This window comes from Jaculus jaculus, chromosome 8, assembly GCF_020740685.1.
Source record: "Jaculus jaculus isolate mJacJac1 chromosome 8, mJacJac1.mat.Y.cur, whole genome shotgun sequence".
NCBI classification, from domain to species: domain Eukaryota; kingdom Metazoa; phylum Chordata; class Mammalia; order Rodentia; family Dipodidae; genus Jaculus; species Jaculus jaculus.
In genome coordinates, this window is record NC_059109.1 from 11,945,771 (window position 1) to 11,964,376 (window position 18,606).

Here is an 18,606-nt window from a genome sequence, read left to right on the forward strand (position 1 = left end):
TCAGCTTAGCACTTAGCACCTAGGCCAGACATGCCCCGCACATGGGGAAATAAGTGTCCCAGCCTGCCCAGTAGCAAGGGGGTCAGCAGGACTTTTGTCTAGGAAAAATCCCCCAACACAAGTGGTCAAGGGCTAAACCCCTGCAAGTCTGGCCCGTTGCAGCTGTTGAGCACAGCACCCCTACTGCCCCTTCTGTATGGGTGTGGCTGCACGGGAGCAGGAGGGCGTGGGCTGTTCTTGAGTCCAAACTCCAAGTAGAATGGGAACTACCTGGGGCATTGCTACAGAGTGGTGTAAACCCTAACTCCCTTCCTCAATACATGAGTAGATTTACTTGTGGCCCCACCCATGGCAAACTCTTCTCCAGCTTGGCCTGGACCTGTCTCTCCAGGTGGATCAAGGTGGAAAGTGAAGGGGCAGTGCAAGAAGGGCCTAGAGATTATCTACGGAGGGGAAGAAGAGATGACAACAAAGGCCAAAGAAAGATGCCCAAAAACTTGATTCAGGGTTCAAAGATGGTGGCCAGTCCACCCCCCTCACTGTCCAGGACTTCTGTCTCCAGCATTGGCTTTGGTTTTTTGAAAAGCGAGGGAAGATTCTTAATGTGAACTTCTTTTCGGAATTGCTCTCCCAAGGGTTTCTGTAGAAAACAAATGAGAAAGAACTAATGTGGGGCCCCAGATGTTGAATTACAGACCATCCCACTACAATAACAAATGACTAGATTTCAGGTTTGCCCACATACATCATCCAAGATGACAAGCCACTCCATGGGCAAGGAGCACTAACAGAGAAGCCAAGACTTACTCCGATGCAGCCAGCAATGAGGCGTTTGAAATGGTCCTTCCGTCGCTTGTCAGCGGCTTTCTGCAGGGTAGGGTTCAGCAGCTTGCAATCAAACTGGTCCAGAGAGTCCTTCTGTATCTCAGGGATTTGCTCCATCACAGCTCTCATTTCCATGTACTTGGGACGCTGTTAAGTGGGGATAGACTCATTGAGGCAGGTTATGGCTCTTGCCACCTTTGCCATTCCCCGCCACAGCCACCTCTTAGGGAACACAAGCAATATAGCAGATGTGTAGGTTTTGTTTAGACTAAGGCTCAAGATCCTGGGGACAGGCTGAGTGAAGCAACCACAGCCATCCAACCCCCATGCTCTCCACTTACCAGTGCCTCATAGATTTGGAAGGCCAAATGGACCAAAGAAGCCATGCACCCATCGTGTTGCCCATGCATCTGTAAACCTTTCAGCACGCTGGTGAAGAGCCACGTGACCGCATCTGCGAGCAGGGTTCCAGACATCACCTGGGGAGAGAGCTATGCTCAGGAGCCAGGGGACCTTCGGTTGGCCCAACCTAAATTTTCTCTGAGAGCACGGGTATTAGTTTGAATTTATATGTCCCCTGTCAAGCGAATGTTTTGAGCACTCAGTTCCTAGCTTGCTCTCATTTTGAAGGCTGAGGAATTGGCAGAAGCAGGTCACTAGAAACAGGGCTTTAAAGGTTATATCTAACCCTGTTCTGACCCATGTTTGCGGCTTCCTGTCTGCTGAGATGTAAACGCCATTGCCATATGCTCACCACTATCAACTCAGCTATGCTTCCCCTGACCAGACACACTGAAATCCCTCTAAAACTGTGAGCCAAAATAAGCCCTTCCTCCCTTAAGTTGTCTGTTAGATTTGACTTTAATAACACAAAAGAAACTGATGCAACCCAAGCCTGGTGACACATGTCAGTAATCCCAGCAATCTGAGAGGGAGGATCAACAAGGCTTCAACACCTGCCAAAGCAACTTATAATATTTCAAAATAAACAGTAAGAAAAGTAGCCTGGGGATAGAGTTCAGTGGTAAACGTGTATAGAGCCCCTAGGTTCAATATTCACTACTGTAAAACCAAACAAAAAAACCCTAATACAGGGTAAATTAATACTTGTTTGAGAAGAGGCCAGCAGAGTTGTGTGGTTGTCCTCTGGCAAGACAGGGTATCTTTCCAGGTCAGAGAGTTGAATGCTGTGATTAAGAGTGCAGTGCAGACGTCCTGCAAAGAAGGATGGGATTAAGATAAGATGGTGAAAGGACACTTGATTTAGGCTACTTAACATCAAGAGCTGGGGTTTGGGGGGCTGGCAAGATGGCAGAGCAACTATTTTTATTAATTACTTAATTACTATTTTTTGCTTTTATGAGATACTTTTCACTCTAGCTCAGGCTGACCTGAACCTCCAACCTTTGCCTCACTAGAGCTGGGATTAAAGGCATGAGCCCCAACACCCGGCTTTAGTAGTTATTTTTATTTGCAGGAAGAATGAGGCAGCGAGTGAATATATGAGTACCCAAGTATCTCCTGTCACCACAAACAAACTCCAGATGCATGCAGCACTTTGTGCATCTGACTCAAGCAGTTGTAAAGGTGCTTGTGGGCTGGGGAGATGGCTTAGTGGTTAAGGCCTTTGCCTGCAAAGCCCAAAACCCAGGTTCAATTGCCTAGAACCCACGTAAGCCAGATGCACAAGGTGGTGCATGCACCTGGAGTTCATTAGCAGCAGCCACAGGCCCTGGCATGCCCATCCTCTCTGTCTCGTTCTCTCTCCCTCAAATAAATAAAAGACAAAGGTGCTTGCATACAAAGCCTACTGGCCTGAATTTAATATCCAAGATACCCGTGTAGAGCAGTTGCCCAAAACAGCATAAGCATCTGGTGTTTGCATCAGGAAGAGGACCTGATATGCACATCTGAACATGCACATATACTCAAGCAAGTTTATAAAATAAAAAGAGCTGGAGTTTTAATCAGACAGCAGGAAAATAATAAAAGCAGTTACAAAAAGTTAAATTTATTTGTGGTTTTTGCACACCAATTTCTAAGGAATAATCCCTAACAGAAAAGCTGTTATGTGGGATAAACAAAAAGCTTGGGGTGGCCTCACATTTTTTTTTTTTTTCCTGAGAACATTTTCCGGAGTGAGAAAAGTGGAAGGCACACAAGGAAAAAATGCACTGCCTGTCGTCCCATGTACCTACCTCATGATTCATCAGACACTTGCCCAGGTCTGTGAGCTCTGCTACAGGTGAAGGGGTTACCTCTGTGGCCATCATCTCATCATCTGTTAAGCAATGTAGAATGTTAAGTTCCTGCTTTATAAGACAGAGGAATTCCTTATAGTGCCAGAAGCTCAGCAAGCAAAACTGAGTGTGCTGGGCTGGCTGGAGCTGAGCAGTACTAGACAGCCCCCAATTCCATGAAAAGATGTCATGGCCCACACATGGCAGATGGAGAGATGCATCTAGCCATACACAGGGGCAACACAAGCTGCAGACATGGACGATCTTTCAATGCTGACAGGCACAACTCACAGTTACTAGAGGTAAAAGGAATAGGACACAGTCCCTTCCCTGACTGGAGCCTACACTGCAGGAAGACAGATTATATATATACAGTGCAGGTAGTGAGAAGTGCCAGGAAGAAAAATAAAGCAGAGTGCCTGGGATGCTATGCGTGACAACTTGGACATGAAGGCTTTCAGAAATAACAGCTCAACAGAGAATGAAGAGGTCAGGGCCATACACACAGCTGTAAGAAAAACACTTTGGATGAGGAACCAGCAAGTGTACAGGCTCCGAGGTATGGCATGCTGGAGAAAATGTAGCAAGGCCAGCACAAGACAAAAGCTAGATGTATCATACTTGATCATCACCAATCTGCTAGGGAAAACTGCAGGAGCTGTGAGCTGTTAGAGCCTCAGAGCAGTCCCCTGAGGAGCAGACAAAAGGCTCCCTTACCATCTCCATCTGCAGGGGGAGCAGCACTGTGGTCGCCACTTTTCTTTGATATACAGCAAGCCGCTAAATCAAGAGCACAGGATTAGTGGGGTCAGGGAGGGTTACAACTTCTACCATGTAACATTCAGCTCAGTGTGACTGATCCCCAATTGTTTCTAACCAGGTGCATGGAGAGGGGAGGTAATGTCCAAGGCACAAAAAAGGAGCTTCACTGAGCCAGGCGTGATAGTGCACAACTTTAATCCCAGCACTACAGAAGCAGAGGTAGGAGGACCTCTGTGAGTTCCAGGCCTCCTTGAGACTACACAGTGAATTCCAGGTCAGTATGGGCTAGAGTGAAACCCTACCTCAAGGGCCCCAACCCAACCAAAAAAAAAAAAATTTTTTTTTTTTTTAAAATAGCTAGGTGTGCTGGCACATGCTTTTAATCCCAGCACTTGGGAGGCAGAGGTAGGAGGATCATAGTGAATTCCAGATCAGCCTGAGCTAGAGTGGAACACTACCTTTGGGGGGGGGGGGGGGGCGGCAGCTTCATTCTGATGAACTGAAACTGGTGTTCTCTTCCTCTTAAAATTAGCTGGAGGAATTACAGAACCCTCTAGAATAAGTGACCAGGAGAGGTAATACATTCTATTTTGGATTGATGATTACCTAGTACTGAATTCTTCAATATTTCTGAAAACAGGAAAGTAAACCCCGTGTGGAAGAATTCAACTTTTTGCCTATTATGACAAAACTAGATTTTTTTTTTTTTTAACCTCAGCCTCCTGAGTGCTGGGATTAAAGGTGTGAGCCACCACAACCAGTGCTGGAAGTTATTTCTAACACCAATTCAAATGCCTATTTTAGACCCTTCAAATTTGGACCTTGGTACAATTTAGGTCACAATTCAGAAAAAGTCCTTAGGTTGACATTTCTATCTGGGTCATTATTTCTTATCAACTGGACAACACTGCTGCAAACAAGAATCTTGCCACCAGTTCAGCCTTTGTGAGGTGGCTGGGCCAGCAGTTCTTTTCCTTGAGACCTCTCTTCTACTAGCCCTGGTTCCCACATTCCACTTACTGATTAGGTCCATGACTTCTCGGGTTAACATCCTCACCAGTTGTTCTTCCAGCATTTCTTGAGACTCTTGGTTCTCCTCTGTAGCCTCATCTTCTCCACTGCCAAAAACCAGGTACCAAGTTCCATGGGAGCAAAGAAAGAAGGACAAGGAAAACAGTGACCCTTACCAGGCCCTCTGTGGCTATTCTGCTCCTGGATTGCTTTCTTGCTTTATTATTTTTTTGTTGTTGTTTTGTTTTTTTTGAGGTAGAGTCTCACTCTAGCCCAGGCTGATCTGGAATTCACTATGTAGGGTGGCCTTGAAATCATGGCCATCCTCCTATCTCAGCCTCCCGAGTGCTGGGATTAAAGACGTGCACCACCATGCCTGCCCTCTTATTTTGAGGAAGGGTCTCACCCTAGATGAGACTGACCTGGAACTCACAAAGCTCTTCCTACCTCACCTCCCTAGTCCACCACCATACCAGAACCTTTCCAGGTTTTCTTTGTGCCTGTCTTCTACACTGGTGTGGAAACAGACAACAGTGGTTCACTGAGGGACATTATTACTTCTAACTCTATCCACATAGGTGAAGTGGAGGTGTTCCATAGAAAAGCTTGATCTCAGCATCTGACATTGGTCACAGCTTGTCCAGACAAACAAACCTACCAACTAGGTTGGGATGACTATAACTCACCTTGATTCTATGTCTGCGACAACAGAATCCCTGCCCCTTCTTCCTTGCCCCACCAAAACATGGCTGACAGCTCACCCACCAAGGAGTGGGCGTCCTTACCACAGCAGGCTCCTCTGGTTGATGACTTGCCATTTCTGGGAAAGCCTCTAGAGAACGAGAGGAAGGATGGGAGAAGAGGTAAGGCCTGCTACTGGTTTTTTTGTTTTTCACACTAGGGTCTCACTCTAGCCCCAACTGACCTGTAATTCACTATGTCCTCTCAGGTTTGCCTCAAACTCATGGCAATCCTCCTACCTCTGTCTTCAGAAGTGCTGGGTTTAAAGGAGTGTGCCACCATGCCTGGCTTGTTACTGTTTTAAGACAGGGTCTCTCTCTGTATCCCAGCTTGACCTCAAACTTGTGAGCAGTCCATCCTTATAAGTGCTGGGATTACAGGCATGAGCCACTACACCCAGTTCTTAAGGTCTATTTCTATTTCTCTTTTTTTTTTTGAGGTAGAGTCTCACTCTAGCCCAGGCTGATCTGGAACTCACTATGTAGTCTTAGGGTGGCATTGAACTCATGGCCATTCTCCTATCTCAGCCTCCCGAGTGCTGGGATTAAACGCCTGTACAACCACACCCAGTTAAGATTTATTTCTTGAAAACCAGGCAAGGATGATTCCAGGGATCAATGACTGGGTGTTGGGAGACCATCAGATATGGGGGCTAGAGAGATGGCTCAGAAGTAAATATACTTCCTGCTTAAGCCTGAGGGGACCCGAGTTTAATCTCCACAACCTAGTGGTGCTTGGAGACTGGAGAACTGCAGAGGCTTGTGCACAGCAAGCACCAGCATCAGTAAGATTCCACAGCAAGGAAACAATTACGTGGCAAGGTAAGTGATGGATGGTGACACCCAACGTTTTTCTCCAGCTGCCACAGGTAAGCCCATGGGGCAGCTGCATCAGCACATACATGTGCATACAGTGCACGCACACACACACCCCCACACACCCCACACATGTGCAAAACAAAAACAAAAATCCCCTCCCCAAACAAAAAAGTGTCTCTGTGGGCTGGAAAGATGACGTAGTGGTTAAGATGCCTGCCTGTAAAACCAAAGGACCCAGGTTCAATTCCCCAGGACCGTACATAAGCCAGATGTACAAGGTGGCACATGTGTCTGGAGTTAGTTTGCAGCAGAAGGCCCTGGAGCATCCTTCTCTTTTTATCTGCCTCTTTCTCTCTCCCTCTCAAATAGAGTTAAGGTCTCTGTAACCTTACCCTGTCTGTGACAAGGGCAGAACGTCAATCTCCTCTGCTTAGAAAGAACTAACACTATTTTAAAATCCCCGGATCTCTAGACACATCCTTCTCTGCCCAGCTGGACCACTGCTTCATTGCAGAGCCTAGGAAAGATCTAAGGGAAAGTCTACTGATCCGAAGGAGGGAGGAAGCAGAGCCTGCATTAGAAGGCGCTCCATGCAAATGAGCCAGCTAACTCCCTGGGGCTGCACAGGCCTCCACAGAAGCAATATTCCATGGTGGTACTGCCTACAGCCAGCACGGCAGCCTGGAAGAGAACGCCTGTAGGAACTTCAAGCGAAGTCAGGAGTGGCCAAACATCCACACATCTTAAGAGTACTTTCTGCCCTCTTCTTCTGATATCTGTCTTACCATGTGAAGGTAGGTGAAGAGAGGTCCAAGAATGGGAGAAACCAGGGCTTCATAGTGCTCTGGGGGACAGAAGAGTACCAGAGGCTTCACAAAGACCCGTGATGCAGTAGGTTAAGAAATTTTAACACATAAGCACAGACCCTGCACCTGCCAGGTACCAAGTTATATTTAGAGCAGTTTACCCCAAAAGACTTAAGACATGAAGAACATCACTGGGCTGGAGGGATGACTTAAGAGGTTAAGGTGCTTGCCTACAAAGCCAAAGGACCCAGGTTCAATTCCAAGACCCATGTAAGCCAGGTGCACAAAGTGGCACGTGTCATCTAGAGTTTGTCTGCAGTGGCTAGAGGCCCTGGCACATCCATTCTCTCTCTTAAATAAATAAAAATTTAAAAAACAAATAATAAAAGAAAACATCATTTATCAATGGAGCAGCATTCCCATGCTCTTTTCCTAAAATTTTAAGCTGTGTTTATATTGGGTTTTAGTTTTACTATCCTTTCAAGGCTCTTTATATCAGGGACAACTGGTTACCCAAAGTAGAAAAGAAAAAGGGAGAACGACACCTTGTTAAAAAAGCAAAACAACAACAAAAAATCATCTTTTTTTTTTTTTTTTTGGTTTTTCAAAGTAGGGTTTCACCCTAGCCCAGGCTGACATGGAATTCTCTCTGTATTCTCAGGGTGGACACGAACTCACAGCAATCCTCCTACCTCTGCCCCCCAGGAGCTGGGATTAAAGGTGTGCACCGCCATGCCTGGCTCATCTTTTTTTTAAAAAAAAATTCTTGCTTTCTTGATTTATCATTTATTTACGAGGGAGGGAGGGAGGGAGGGAGGGAGCGCGCGAGCGTGCCACAGCCTCAAGCCACTGCAAATGAACTTCAGATACATGTGCCACCATGTGCATGTGGCTTATGTGGGACCTGGAGAATCAAACCTGGGCCCTTACGCTTTACAGGCAAGCACCTTAGCCACTAACCCATCTCTCCAGCCCTAACCCTTCATCTTTCTACTTAGAATTTCAGGAAAACATGAGACTCGCAACAGAATTTCAAATTATTAAAGTGCTTCTGAAAAAGGAAAGCATCTAGCTGACAGCAATAGCACTCACTCATCAACCCATCTGCCTATGAGACTGGAATGGGTCCAGGAGTTCCACACTAGTCTGGGACACACAGAGATGTTACTGAAAACTAAAGCAAAGCCAGACTCGGTGCACACCCACAATTTCAACACTTAGGAGGCAGAAACAGGAGGATAGAAGTTTGGACCAAACTGGAATATATAGATCGTCTCTTGTCAAAAGCAAACCAAAATATGATGGAGAATGGAATTTCAAAGGGGAAAGTGTGTGTGTGTGGGGGGAGGGAGCAAATTACCATGTTTTTTTTTTTTTTAATAATCATGGAAAATGCTAATAACAATTAAAAAAAAAAAAGCAAACCAACAAAAAAGGAAGGAAAATATAGACAAAACATAAAAGCTTCATTTTCCAAGAAATAGGAAGGCAACAATCTATCTCCAGAAAAAGAATCATGGGCTTTTAAGACTCCCAGGACTGCCTTATGTTTCCTACTGTTCAATCTTTCTGTCTTTGTGTAATTATGATACAGGGAAATCTGAAAGGATATGAAGCAGGGATCTGAGTCGATAGTCGGGAATATTATTCAAGTTGACAAAAGCTGAACCAAGGAGCTGGGTAGCGAGGTCCTCCACGGTGTAGAAGTCTTGCTGCATGGAAGGGCCTGCCTTCCCTAGGATGTGGAAGCTGGAAGACAAGATCACTGTAGATAACAAATGTAATACCAGACACTGTCAGCCCTGACTGACTGCCCCACGCATTTCACTTATAGTCTATGTCATTTTCCAGCTAGAAAATCAGTATATATATATTATTTGTTACTTCTTTTGTGTGTATGTTTTGATGGTAGTGTCTTGCTCTTGCCCAGAATTCACTATGTAGTCTCAGGGCAGCCTCGAACTCACATCAATCCTACCTCTGCATCTCAAGTGCTGGGATTAAAAGGCATATGCCACCTTCCCCTGCTAAGTTTTTTTTTTTTGGTTCTTTTCTTTTATATTTGTTTGGTTGAGGTAGCTAGCACAGGCTGACACAAAATTAAGTCTCAGGCTGGCCTCTAACTCAGAGATCTTCCTACCTCAGCCTCTTAGGTACAGGAATCAATTTTTAAAAATATTTTATTTACGAGAGGGAAAGTGGCAGAGAGAGAGAGAGAAAGAGAGAGAGAGAGAGAGAGAGAGAGAGAGAGGGAGAGAGAATGCATGTGCTAGGGCTTCCAGCCACTGCAAACGAACTCCAGACACATGCGCCACCTGTGCATCTGGCTTATGTGGGTCCTGGTGAATCGACCTGAGGTCCTTTAGCTTTTTTTTTGTTTTGCTTTTTTTAAGGTATGGTCTCATTGTAGCCCAGGCTGACCAGGAATTCACCATGGAGCCTCAGGGTGGCCTTGAACTTGCGGCAATCCTCCTACCTCAGCCTCGCAGTGCAGAGATTACAGGCGTGTATCACCACGCCTGGATAGTTTTTTTTTTTTTTAACAAGTGCCTTAACTGCTAAGGCATTGCTCCAGCCCAAAGAATTTTTACTTTTTTAATTTTTGTTTTCTTAGTTTATTCTTATTTATTTGAAAGTAACAGACACAGAGAAGGAGAGAGAGAAAATGGACATGCCAGGGCTCTAGCCACTGCAAACGAACTCCAGATGTGTTTGCTCCCTTGTGCATCTGGCTAATGTGGGTCCTCGGGAATCGAGCCTCAAACCAGCAAGCGCTCAACCACTAAGCCCTCTCTCCAGCCCAGAATTTTTACTTCTTTAAAAAAATTTTTTTTTTGTTTTTATTTATTTATTTGAGAGTGACAGAGAGAAAGAGGAGGGGGGAGAGAGAGAGAGAGAATGGGTATGCCGGGGCCTCCAGCCACTGCAAATGAACTCCAGACGCATGTGCCCCCTTGTGCATCTGGCAAATGTGGGTCCTGGGGAATCGAGGCTCGAACCAGGGTCCTTAGGCTTCACAGGCAAGTGTTTAACTGCTAAGCCATCTCTCCAGCCAATTTTTACTTCTTAAGAGAACTTTAGTTCTAATGATTTGGACTGAATCCTATCAAAAGTGAAATTACAGTGATGAGTTGGCTGTGAACACCAGTAATTTACCATTTGGGAAAGCAAAGTAGAGGACAATAACTTCAAGACCAGACTGGCCTACAGCAGTGGGCAGAAGCCCTGGCGCACCCATTCTCTCTCTCTGCCTCTTTCTCTATGTCATTCTCAAATAAATAAATAAAAATGAACAACAACAACAAAAAAAATTTAAAAAAATCAACAAAAAGTGAAGTTTCCGATTCTGCATCTACAAAAAAACTCCTTGACAGTAGACAGAGCATCTGTTAAGACACACGTTATGGCTAAGGTCAATAGCAGCCTTCAGCACTCTATAATGTACACTCACAATGGAGTAGCTTGTTGGCTGGTTGACTAGAACACTTGATTGAGGCCAAAGCCCAGGGTAAGGTAAGCATGGAGGCCAAGAACTATCCCATACCCAACCAGGACCCAAATATAAAAACTTGGCTAGATGCCTCCCACTATCTCAGGGAAGGAAACATCCAAAGGTGAAGAGGGTCTAAGCAGATGCAGCCCAACGATTGTATCTTCTGGGACTTCATCATTTCATGCACTGGAAATACAGACACTTGGGCATAAAGACTACATCACAGTTAGGACTGTGAGGCTCACGACAATCAAAAATAAGTAAATGCAAGGCAGGAGAGATGGCTTAATGGTTAGCTTGCCTATGAAGCCCAAGGACCCAGGTAAACGAGATGCACAAGGCAGTGTGTGTGTGTCAGCAGTTCATCTGCAGTGGCTGGAGGCCCTGGTGAGCGCATTATTTTTATCTATTTGCTACTTTCTCTCTCTCAGCTAAATTAAATTAGAAAAGGCCAGGTGTGGTGGTTCATACCTTTAATCCCAGCACCTGGCAGGCAGAGGTAGGGGGACTGCTCTGAGTTTGAGGTCATCTGAGACTCCATAGTGAATTCCAGGTCAGCCTGGTTTACTGGGATTCAACACTGGCATCAGCTTCCCTTTCAATTTTTGCTTCACCTTGCCTGTACACAGGTTGTAGACCCAAGTTTCACATATGCATCTTCACAAAGGAAAAGTGGCAAAGTAGTGCTGGCACCTTACCAGTTTTCATAGAGGGTGCTGAAGAAACGCTGCATTCTTTCCAAAATTGTTTTGTAGACGGGGTGGTCATTGAGTTCCAAGAGAGGCTGAGGTAATCCTGCAGAGAAATGCAGGTCGGAAGCATGTCACTCTCCTGGCATGAGTTCCAAACAGCCAGTATCTGAAAGCAAGGCCGTGTGTGTGTGCATGTGCATTTGCTGTGCTGGGAAAGCAATTGGCCACATCTTCTACTAGGTGGAGGTTCCAAGAGTGACCTAAGGAGGTTTACAGGTTGTTTTAACTCCTTTTCCCCATTCTTGCCTGAGAATGAGGTACTGAACCCAGCCCACAGCATCTCTTGGTCCTACATATCCTTCAAAATTTAATTCATCAGGCAATTTCACAAAGTGCTTAGGTCTCGAAATCAACACGCACAGAGACCTGTTACTTTCTTTGACACTATCACAATTAGTATTGCATGGCTATTTTTGCATATGCAATATTCTAACCGAGGTGAAAATTTGTAAACATGGCTTAGAATCTACTCCTTTAATTTTATTAGGGGTGGGGGAAGGGAGAGGGAATGAGAATGAGAATTGGCAATTGAACTCCAGACACTTGCACCACTAGTGGGCATGTGCAACCTTGCGTTTACCTCACCTTTGTGCATCTGGCTAATGTGTGATCTGGAGAGTTGAACATGGGTCCTTAGGTTTCACAGGCAAGCTCCTTAACCACTAACCCATCTTTCCAGCCCTCCTTTAATCCCCACCCCCCCGGCCCCAAGTAGGATCTCACTCTAACCCAGCTGGAATTGGAATTCACTATACAGTCCCAGGTTATGTACATCTACTACAAAGACCCTCGATTCAATGCTGCCTACACAAGATGATCATGCACACTGCACCAAGAACAATGTCTAGATCATGCAGAAGAGATGAAATACTTCACCCTCAATTTGCAATGGCCCAATATTGTTTTATCCCATGTGTATAACTGTGACTATCACTAAGAGACTAACTACAGCTGCAAATAAACAGGAAATCCTTTAAAAGTTTTATATTAAACACACAACAGAAAAGTATACCACTATATTTCAGGTAAAAGCTTCTATTATTTATAGTGTAATGGCTCTACCACACATCACTATCTGTTAGCTAATTTGAGGTAGAGGATGGGGTGAGAAAGCTGGCCCTAAAGGCTTCTTCTTTAGATGATGTGAATAAATACACAAGTTCATACAGAGCCTCAAAAACACTACAAATTCATTTCCTCAACAAACAGGTGAGCATGGTAACATCAGGTAAAAAGGGGAGAAAGGAACACAGAAGGTGCAGAGACAAGATGAACCGAGAGGGTGGTTAGAGTTCTTACCCAGTATAGCTGATTTTTCGGCTTCAAGCATGTCCAGAGCTTTTGTGAATGGCTCTGTCATTTTGGTTAGCATTTCTGGTGTGTATAAAGAATTGTGGGTTCTGAAAGAAACAAAGATGCTTTGTCAACATTTCCTGGACTTGCTGCAAGAAGAAAGAGTGAGTTACACTTCATAGTTCAGTGATGTACTTTTGCATAGATCCCCATCAATATCACTTCCAACAGAAAGAAAAGGTATGAACAAACATTTCAGCATCTCCTGGAGAAGGGTAAAACCTTGAAGCTATTAACTATATACATATAGCTCTTAAGGCATATTAACACAATAACAAATCTTGAGACAGAAGAGCAATAACTAATTTTATTTGTTGTTTAGTTTTTCCAGGTAGGGTCTCACTCTAGCCCAGGCTGACCTGTAATTCACTATGTAGTCTCAGGGTGGCCTCAAACTCTCAGCAATCCTCCTATCTCTGCCTCCCAAGTGCTGGGATTAAAGGTGTGTGCCACCATGCCCGGCTCTTAAAGGTGATTCTTTTTGAAATACACAGAAATAGAGAGACAATGACAAAACTAAATACAGACATGTGCCTTTTTGGTTTTTCAAGGCAGAGTCTTGCTGTAGCCTGACCTGGAATTACTCTGAGGCTGGCCTCAAACTTACAGGGATCCTTCTACCTCAGCCTCCAGAGTGCCTGGATAAAAAGCATGTGCGACTACTACACGCAGTGACATAATGATCAACAACCCATTACATTTAACTGGGTCCTGTCACAGTTTCATTTTCACCTAGTAATGTAGTTGTGATGACACCAGGGGTCTGCCTGCTGGTTATACAAAAGCATGTGCTGGGCATGGTGGTCTGAAGAAGAGGTCAACAGTGCTTCTGATGTTATACCTGAAATTGTCTACTGGCCTTCACACACCCATGCCACCCCTGAACAAGGCAGGGCCTCACTCTAACACAGGCTAATCTGTGGCCCCAGGCTGGCCTTGAACCCACAGGTATCCTCCTGCATCTGCATACTAGGATCAGACTTTTGGGATCAAAGAGGCATGCACCACTACACCCAGCAGGATGTACTTCTTCTTTTTAATATGTTTTATTTTGACTTATTGGGGGGTGGGGAGGGAAAAGAATGGCAGGCCAGGGCCTTCAGCCATTGCAGACGAACTCCAGACATGTGCGACCCCTTGTGCATCTGGTTAACGTGGGTTCTGGGGAATTGAACCTGCATTCTTTGGCTTTGCAGGCAAATGCCTTAACCTCTAAGCCATCCCTCCAGCTGTGAACTTCTTAAATCATTGCTAGATCTGGGTTCTTAGCCCATGAATTTGGCCACAAGCCTAAAATGGTGTGACTTCATCACCCCTCATTTTTTTTTTTTTTGCCTATTTTATTTTTTAAATTTTTTATTTTTTCTCAATTTTTATTAACATTTTCCATGATTATAAAAAATATTCCATGGTAATACCCTCCCTCCCACTTTCCCCTTTGAAATTCCATTCTCCACCATATCCCCTCCCCATCTCAGTCTCTCTTTTATTTTGATGTCATGGTCTTTTCCTCCTCTTAGGATGGTCTTGTGCAGGTAGTGTCAGGCACTGTGAGGTCCAGGATATCCAGGCCATTTTATGTCTGGAGGGAGCACGTTGTAAGGAGTCCTACCCTTCCTTTGGCTCTTACACTCTTTCCGCCACCTCTTCCGCATTAGACCCTGAGCCTCGGAAGGTATGATCAAGATGTTACTCAGTACTCCAGTCACTTTTTTCCACGACTATTATACTTTTTGAGTCATCCCAAGGACCCCTCATTTTCTTAAGCTACAGAGGAAGCTTTGGGTCTTATGAGGCCTCAGGCGACTGCTGATGCCTGCTGGTTTTGGAGACTGCTCTGACACCTAGCAAACTGAGGTGGAAAATGCATCTGATACTTTCAATTAGTGGATGCTTGGCTCACTTGAGTTCAGTCATTGCTGGTAAACTCAGATTACCTCAAAAGGTAAACAGCACTACTGTGGGGTGGTGGTGGTAGGGAGTAAAACCAGGTGGTGCATGTCTTTAATCCCAATACTTGGGAGGCAAGGCTGGAGGATCGCTTTAACATTGAGACCTGGCTCGGACTACAGAGGGAGTTCCAGGTTAGCCTGGGCTGGACTGTGATCCTACCTTAAATAAATTAAAAAATAAGGAAGGAAGGAAGGAAGGAAGGCTTGGAAAGATGAGTTAGTGATTAAAAGTGCTTACTTGTAAAGTCTGAAGGCCAGGGTTTGATCCACTACTCCAGTAAACCCAGAAACATAAAGTGGTGCCTGTGCAGGAGTGTACATACAGTGTACATACAGCAGCAAGACACTCAAGGGCTCTTGCTTGCAAAGCCTGACAGCCCAAGTTCAATTCTCTGGTACCATGTTGTGTGCAGCAAAGAAGGCCTGGCACACCCATAGCACACTCACATACACACTCTATCTCTGCTTCTTCCTGTCTTGCTCTTATTCAAATAAAAATATTTTTTAAAAAGTAAAGTAGCAAAAAGCCAGGCCTGATGGCAAATGCCTTTAATCCCAGCAACTCAGGAGGCAGAGGTAGGAAGCTCACTGTGAGTTCCTGAAACTACTTGGTGAATGCCAGGTCAGCCCAAGCTAGAGCAAAACCCTGCCTCGGACGTTAATGGTTGGTAGGGAAAGGGGAGTGATTTCTTCATGGCATAGCTACTAGTATGTGATTAAGAAATACAGTGAGAATGAGGGGGGTCAGGCAGGTTAATGTGGGGTACATACAATCAAAGTGAAATCAAAGTATGTATGAAAATGTAAAAAACAAATAAGCCGGGTGTGGTGGCACACACCTTTAATCCCAGCACTCAGGAGGCAGAGGTAGGAGGATCGCTGAGTTCGAGGCCACCCTGAGACTCCATAGTGAATTCCAGGTCAGCCTGGGCTAGAGTGAGACCCTACCTTGAAAAACCAAACCAAACCAAACCAAACCAAAAACAAATAATAAAAGGAGGTACAAAGCCGGGTGTGGTGGTACACGCCTTTAATCCCAGCACTCGGGAGGCAGAGGTAGGAGGATGGCTGTGAGTTTAAGGCCACCCTGAGACTCCATAGTGAATTCCAGGTCAGCCTGGGCTAGAGTGAGACCCTACCTCAAAACACCAAAAAAAAAGGAGGTACAGTAAGATTGAAGTGGGCTGGAGAGACGACTCAGGAGATAAGGCACCTCTCTGCAATGCCCAAGAACCCAGATTCAACTCCCACTACCTATGTAAAGCTAGATCTATCTGCTTCTCTCTCTTTCTCTCTAATAAGTAACTAATTTAAAAAAAAAAAAATTTTTTTTAAATTTATTTGAGAGCGACAGACACAGAGCGAAAGACAGAGGGAGAGAGAGAGAATGGGAACGCCAGGGCTTCCAGCCTCTGCAAATGAACTCCAGACGCATGCGCCCCCTTGTGCATCTGGCTAACGTGGGACCTGGGGAACCGAGCCTCGAACCGGGGTCCTTAGGCTTCACAGGCAAGCACTTAACCGCTAAGCCATCTCTTCAGCCCAAGTAAGTAATTTTTAAAAAACATTTTATTTACTCATTTGACAGAGAAGGGGGGCGGGGAGAGAGAGCATGGATGCACCAGGGCCTGCAGCCACGGCAAATGAACTCCAGACACATGCACCCCCTTGTGCATCTGGCTAACGTGGGTCCTAGGGAATTGAACCTGGGTCCTCTGGCTTTGCAGGCAAATGCCTTAACAGCTAACCCATCCCTCCAGCCCCAATAAGTAAATAATTTTTTAAAAAGATGAAAGAAGCTTAAAATGCAAAATACCACTTTGGCACTGAGTTCTTCATACAGAATACAATTTACATGAGGTAAGGGGAAGCAGTTACATTACAGTCCCTGAGTCTCTGTCTAGAAAGAATCAAGACCCAATACTTTGATACTACTAACATATTAGGACACAAAACCAGATTACATTTTTGAGATTCTTAAGGTAAAAATGAATAAAAATCACTGTTCTGACGCACCTTACAAGGGCAAGCAAGTTGTCCAGAAGTTTCAGAATTTGCTCTGTGCAGGGGTTGCGGAAGATTGGATTTCCACTGGGTGTGTAACCCACCACAAAGCCCCCAGCTTTGGCTTCTTCTATGTCGGAAGGCCAGGAAGTTCGCTTCATAACACCCAGAATGCTATATACACAAAAGCTCATCTACGGAAAAAGAAGGACAAAAGGTAAACATAAAGGGGGGTGGTGGTGGTGACAAAACACTGCTAGATATATACAAGACAGTAACAAGTGACACAGAGGTCAGGGGGAAGGAAAGAACCTTCTAAAACAGTCTCAGCTGCGCACAGTGGCATACGCCTTTAATCCCCGTGTTTGGGAGGCAGAGGTAGAACCCACAGGTTCAAGGCTAGCCTGAGACTACATAGTGAACTCCAGGTAACCCTTGGCTAGAGCGAGACCCTACCTCGAAAAACCACTCTGTAGTTCAGGCTGTCCTGGAACTTACTATGTAGCCCATGGTGGCCTCGAACTCCTCCTACCTCAGCCTCCCAAGTGTCGGAAATCCAAGTGTGAGCCATCACACCTGGCAAGCATCCTCATTTGCTCCCACCTCTCTGTTCTTTTCTTCAGGTCAAGTCCAAGAGAGGTCCTCTCACTACCATACCAGTGGTAGGTTCTGAAAGCTTTCTTTTCTTTAGGATGTCTTTCCTCCCATCGTAAACTGATTAAAAGATGGCCTGGACAGGCTCCGAGACACACATTTAAACTGCCAACATTTCCTCCCTCTGATCTTCCTGCTTAGACACAGGCAGCTTATTCCTAACCCTCCTCACTGTACTCTTACAACCCATCTGGCACATGCCAGGTTATGACTTTTTCCACAATGTAGAGAAAAAAAATTAAAACTTTTTTGACTAGCAAAGCACTATAGAACCTCAGATGTGTCAGTATAGCATCACCTAGGAAGTCACATGCCAGAAAGCAAAGGCAGTGATGACTCACCAAGTTCTCATCTACTTCCTACTTATACCTTCAGCCTTCCCAGCTACGTAGAGATCCTTAAAGCCAAATAATGACTTAATAGAAAAGACCATCTGCTCGTTTGTGAGAACTAACTCAAGAATTCAAAACTACAAAAGCAAAGAAAGGAGAGGCTTAGGGCAGCAGAGACTCCCAGGTTTATGAGACTCGACAAACGACAACACCCAAACTTCTGCCCAGGGCCAAGGCAACTTCCATGAACAAGAGTCTTACTCGTGCTCGGTTCAAGCCACAGGGGTCCTCCACGGCCGGGTCACAGCCTTTGAGATCTGCACCCACATAGGCAATGAAGGCATCGACATCTGACAGCACTCTGAAAGTGGGAGGAGTAACAGACACATCAAGATTTCAAGTAAGGGCAATTTCTTCCATGAACACTAGGAACATTCCCGAGGTGTAGGCAGAAAGAATACACAATACCCACTCTGAACACAAAAAGCCAATACACTAGTCAGTTGGCATTAAATAGTAGGCTTTTTGTTTGTTTTTTTGAGGTAGGGTCCTGCTCTAACCCAGACTGTCTTGGAATTCGCTATATAGTCTCAGGATGGCCTCAAACTCATGACCATTCTCCTACCTCAGCCTCCCAAATGCTGGGATTACAGGTATGCACCACTACATCCAGCTTTAAAACAGCAGTTTTTTATAGTGAAGGGAATTTAATCATATAATTTTTTTTTTTTTTTAATTTGAGACACAAAAAGAAAGAATAAGTGTGCCAGGGCTTCTGGCCACTGCAAACCAACTCCAGACGCATACACCACCTTGTGCATCTGGAGAATCGAACCTGTGACCTTAGGCATCACAGGCAAGCA

At 45.1% G+C, this 18,606-nt stretch overlaps 1 protein-coding gene and 1 non-coding gene across 2 annotated transcripts in view; both read right to left on the reverse strand.

Moving 5' to 3' along the window:
* Positions 1 to 481: 481 nt before the first annotated feature.
* The window catches only part of Xpo5 (exportin 5), a 49,978-nt gene continuing 31,853 nt past the window's right edge, over positions 482 to 18,606 (reverse strand). The window contains exons 19-32 of the mRNA XM_004649465.3: positions 18,005 to 18,104; positions 16,770 to 16,951; positions 12,748 to 12,848; positions 11,395 to 11,491; positions 8,816 to 8,952; positions 7,183 to 7,280; positions 5,624 to 5,670; positions 4,848 to 4,945; positions 3,783 to 3,845; positions 3,024 to 3,106; positions 1,933 to 2,040; positions 1,167 to 1,304; positions 808 to 972; positions 482 to 640 (exon numbers count right to left, since the gene is read on the reverse strand). Of these exons, the coding sequence (XP_004649522.1) occupies positions 503 to 640; positions 808 to 972; positions 1,167 to 1,304; positions 1,933 to 2,040; positions 3,024 to 3,106; positions 3,783 to 3,845; positions 4,848 to 4,945; positions 5,624 to 5,670; positions 7,183 to 7,280; positions 8,816 to 8,952; positions 11,395 to 11,491; positions 12,748 to 12,848; positions 16,770 to 16,951; positions 18,005 to 18,104 (1,555 nt within the window). The 3' untranslated portion in view covers positions 482 to 502. The remainder of the gene's footprint in view (positions 641 to 807; positions 973 to 1,166; positions 1,305 to 1,932; positions 2,041 to 3,023; positions 3,107 to 3,782; positions 3,846 to 4,847; positions 4,946 to 5,623; positions 5,671 to 7,182; positions 7,281 to 8,815; positions 8,953 to 11,394; positions 11,492 to 12,747; positions 12,849 to 16,769; positions 16,952 to 18,004; positions 18,105 to 18,606) is intronic.
* Positions 12,287 to 12,417, reverse strand: LOC123463216. Its single transcript, XR_006638807.1, has one exon. It is a non-coding gene; the product is annotated as a small nucleolar RNA SNORA20 (small nucleolar RNA).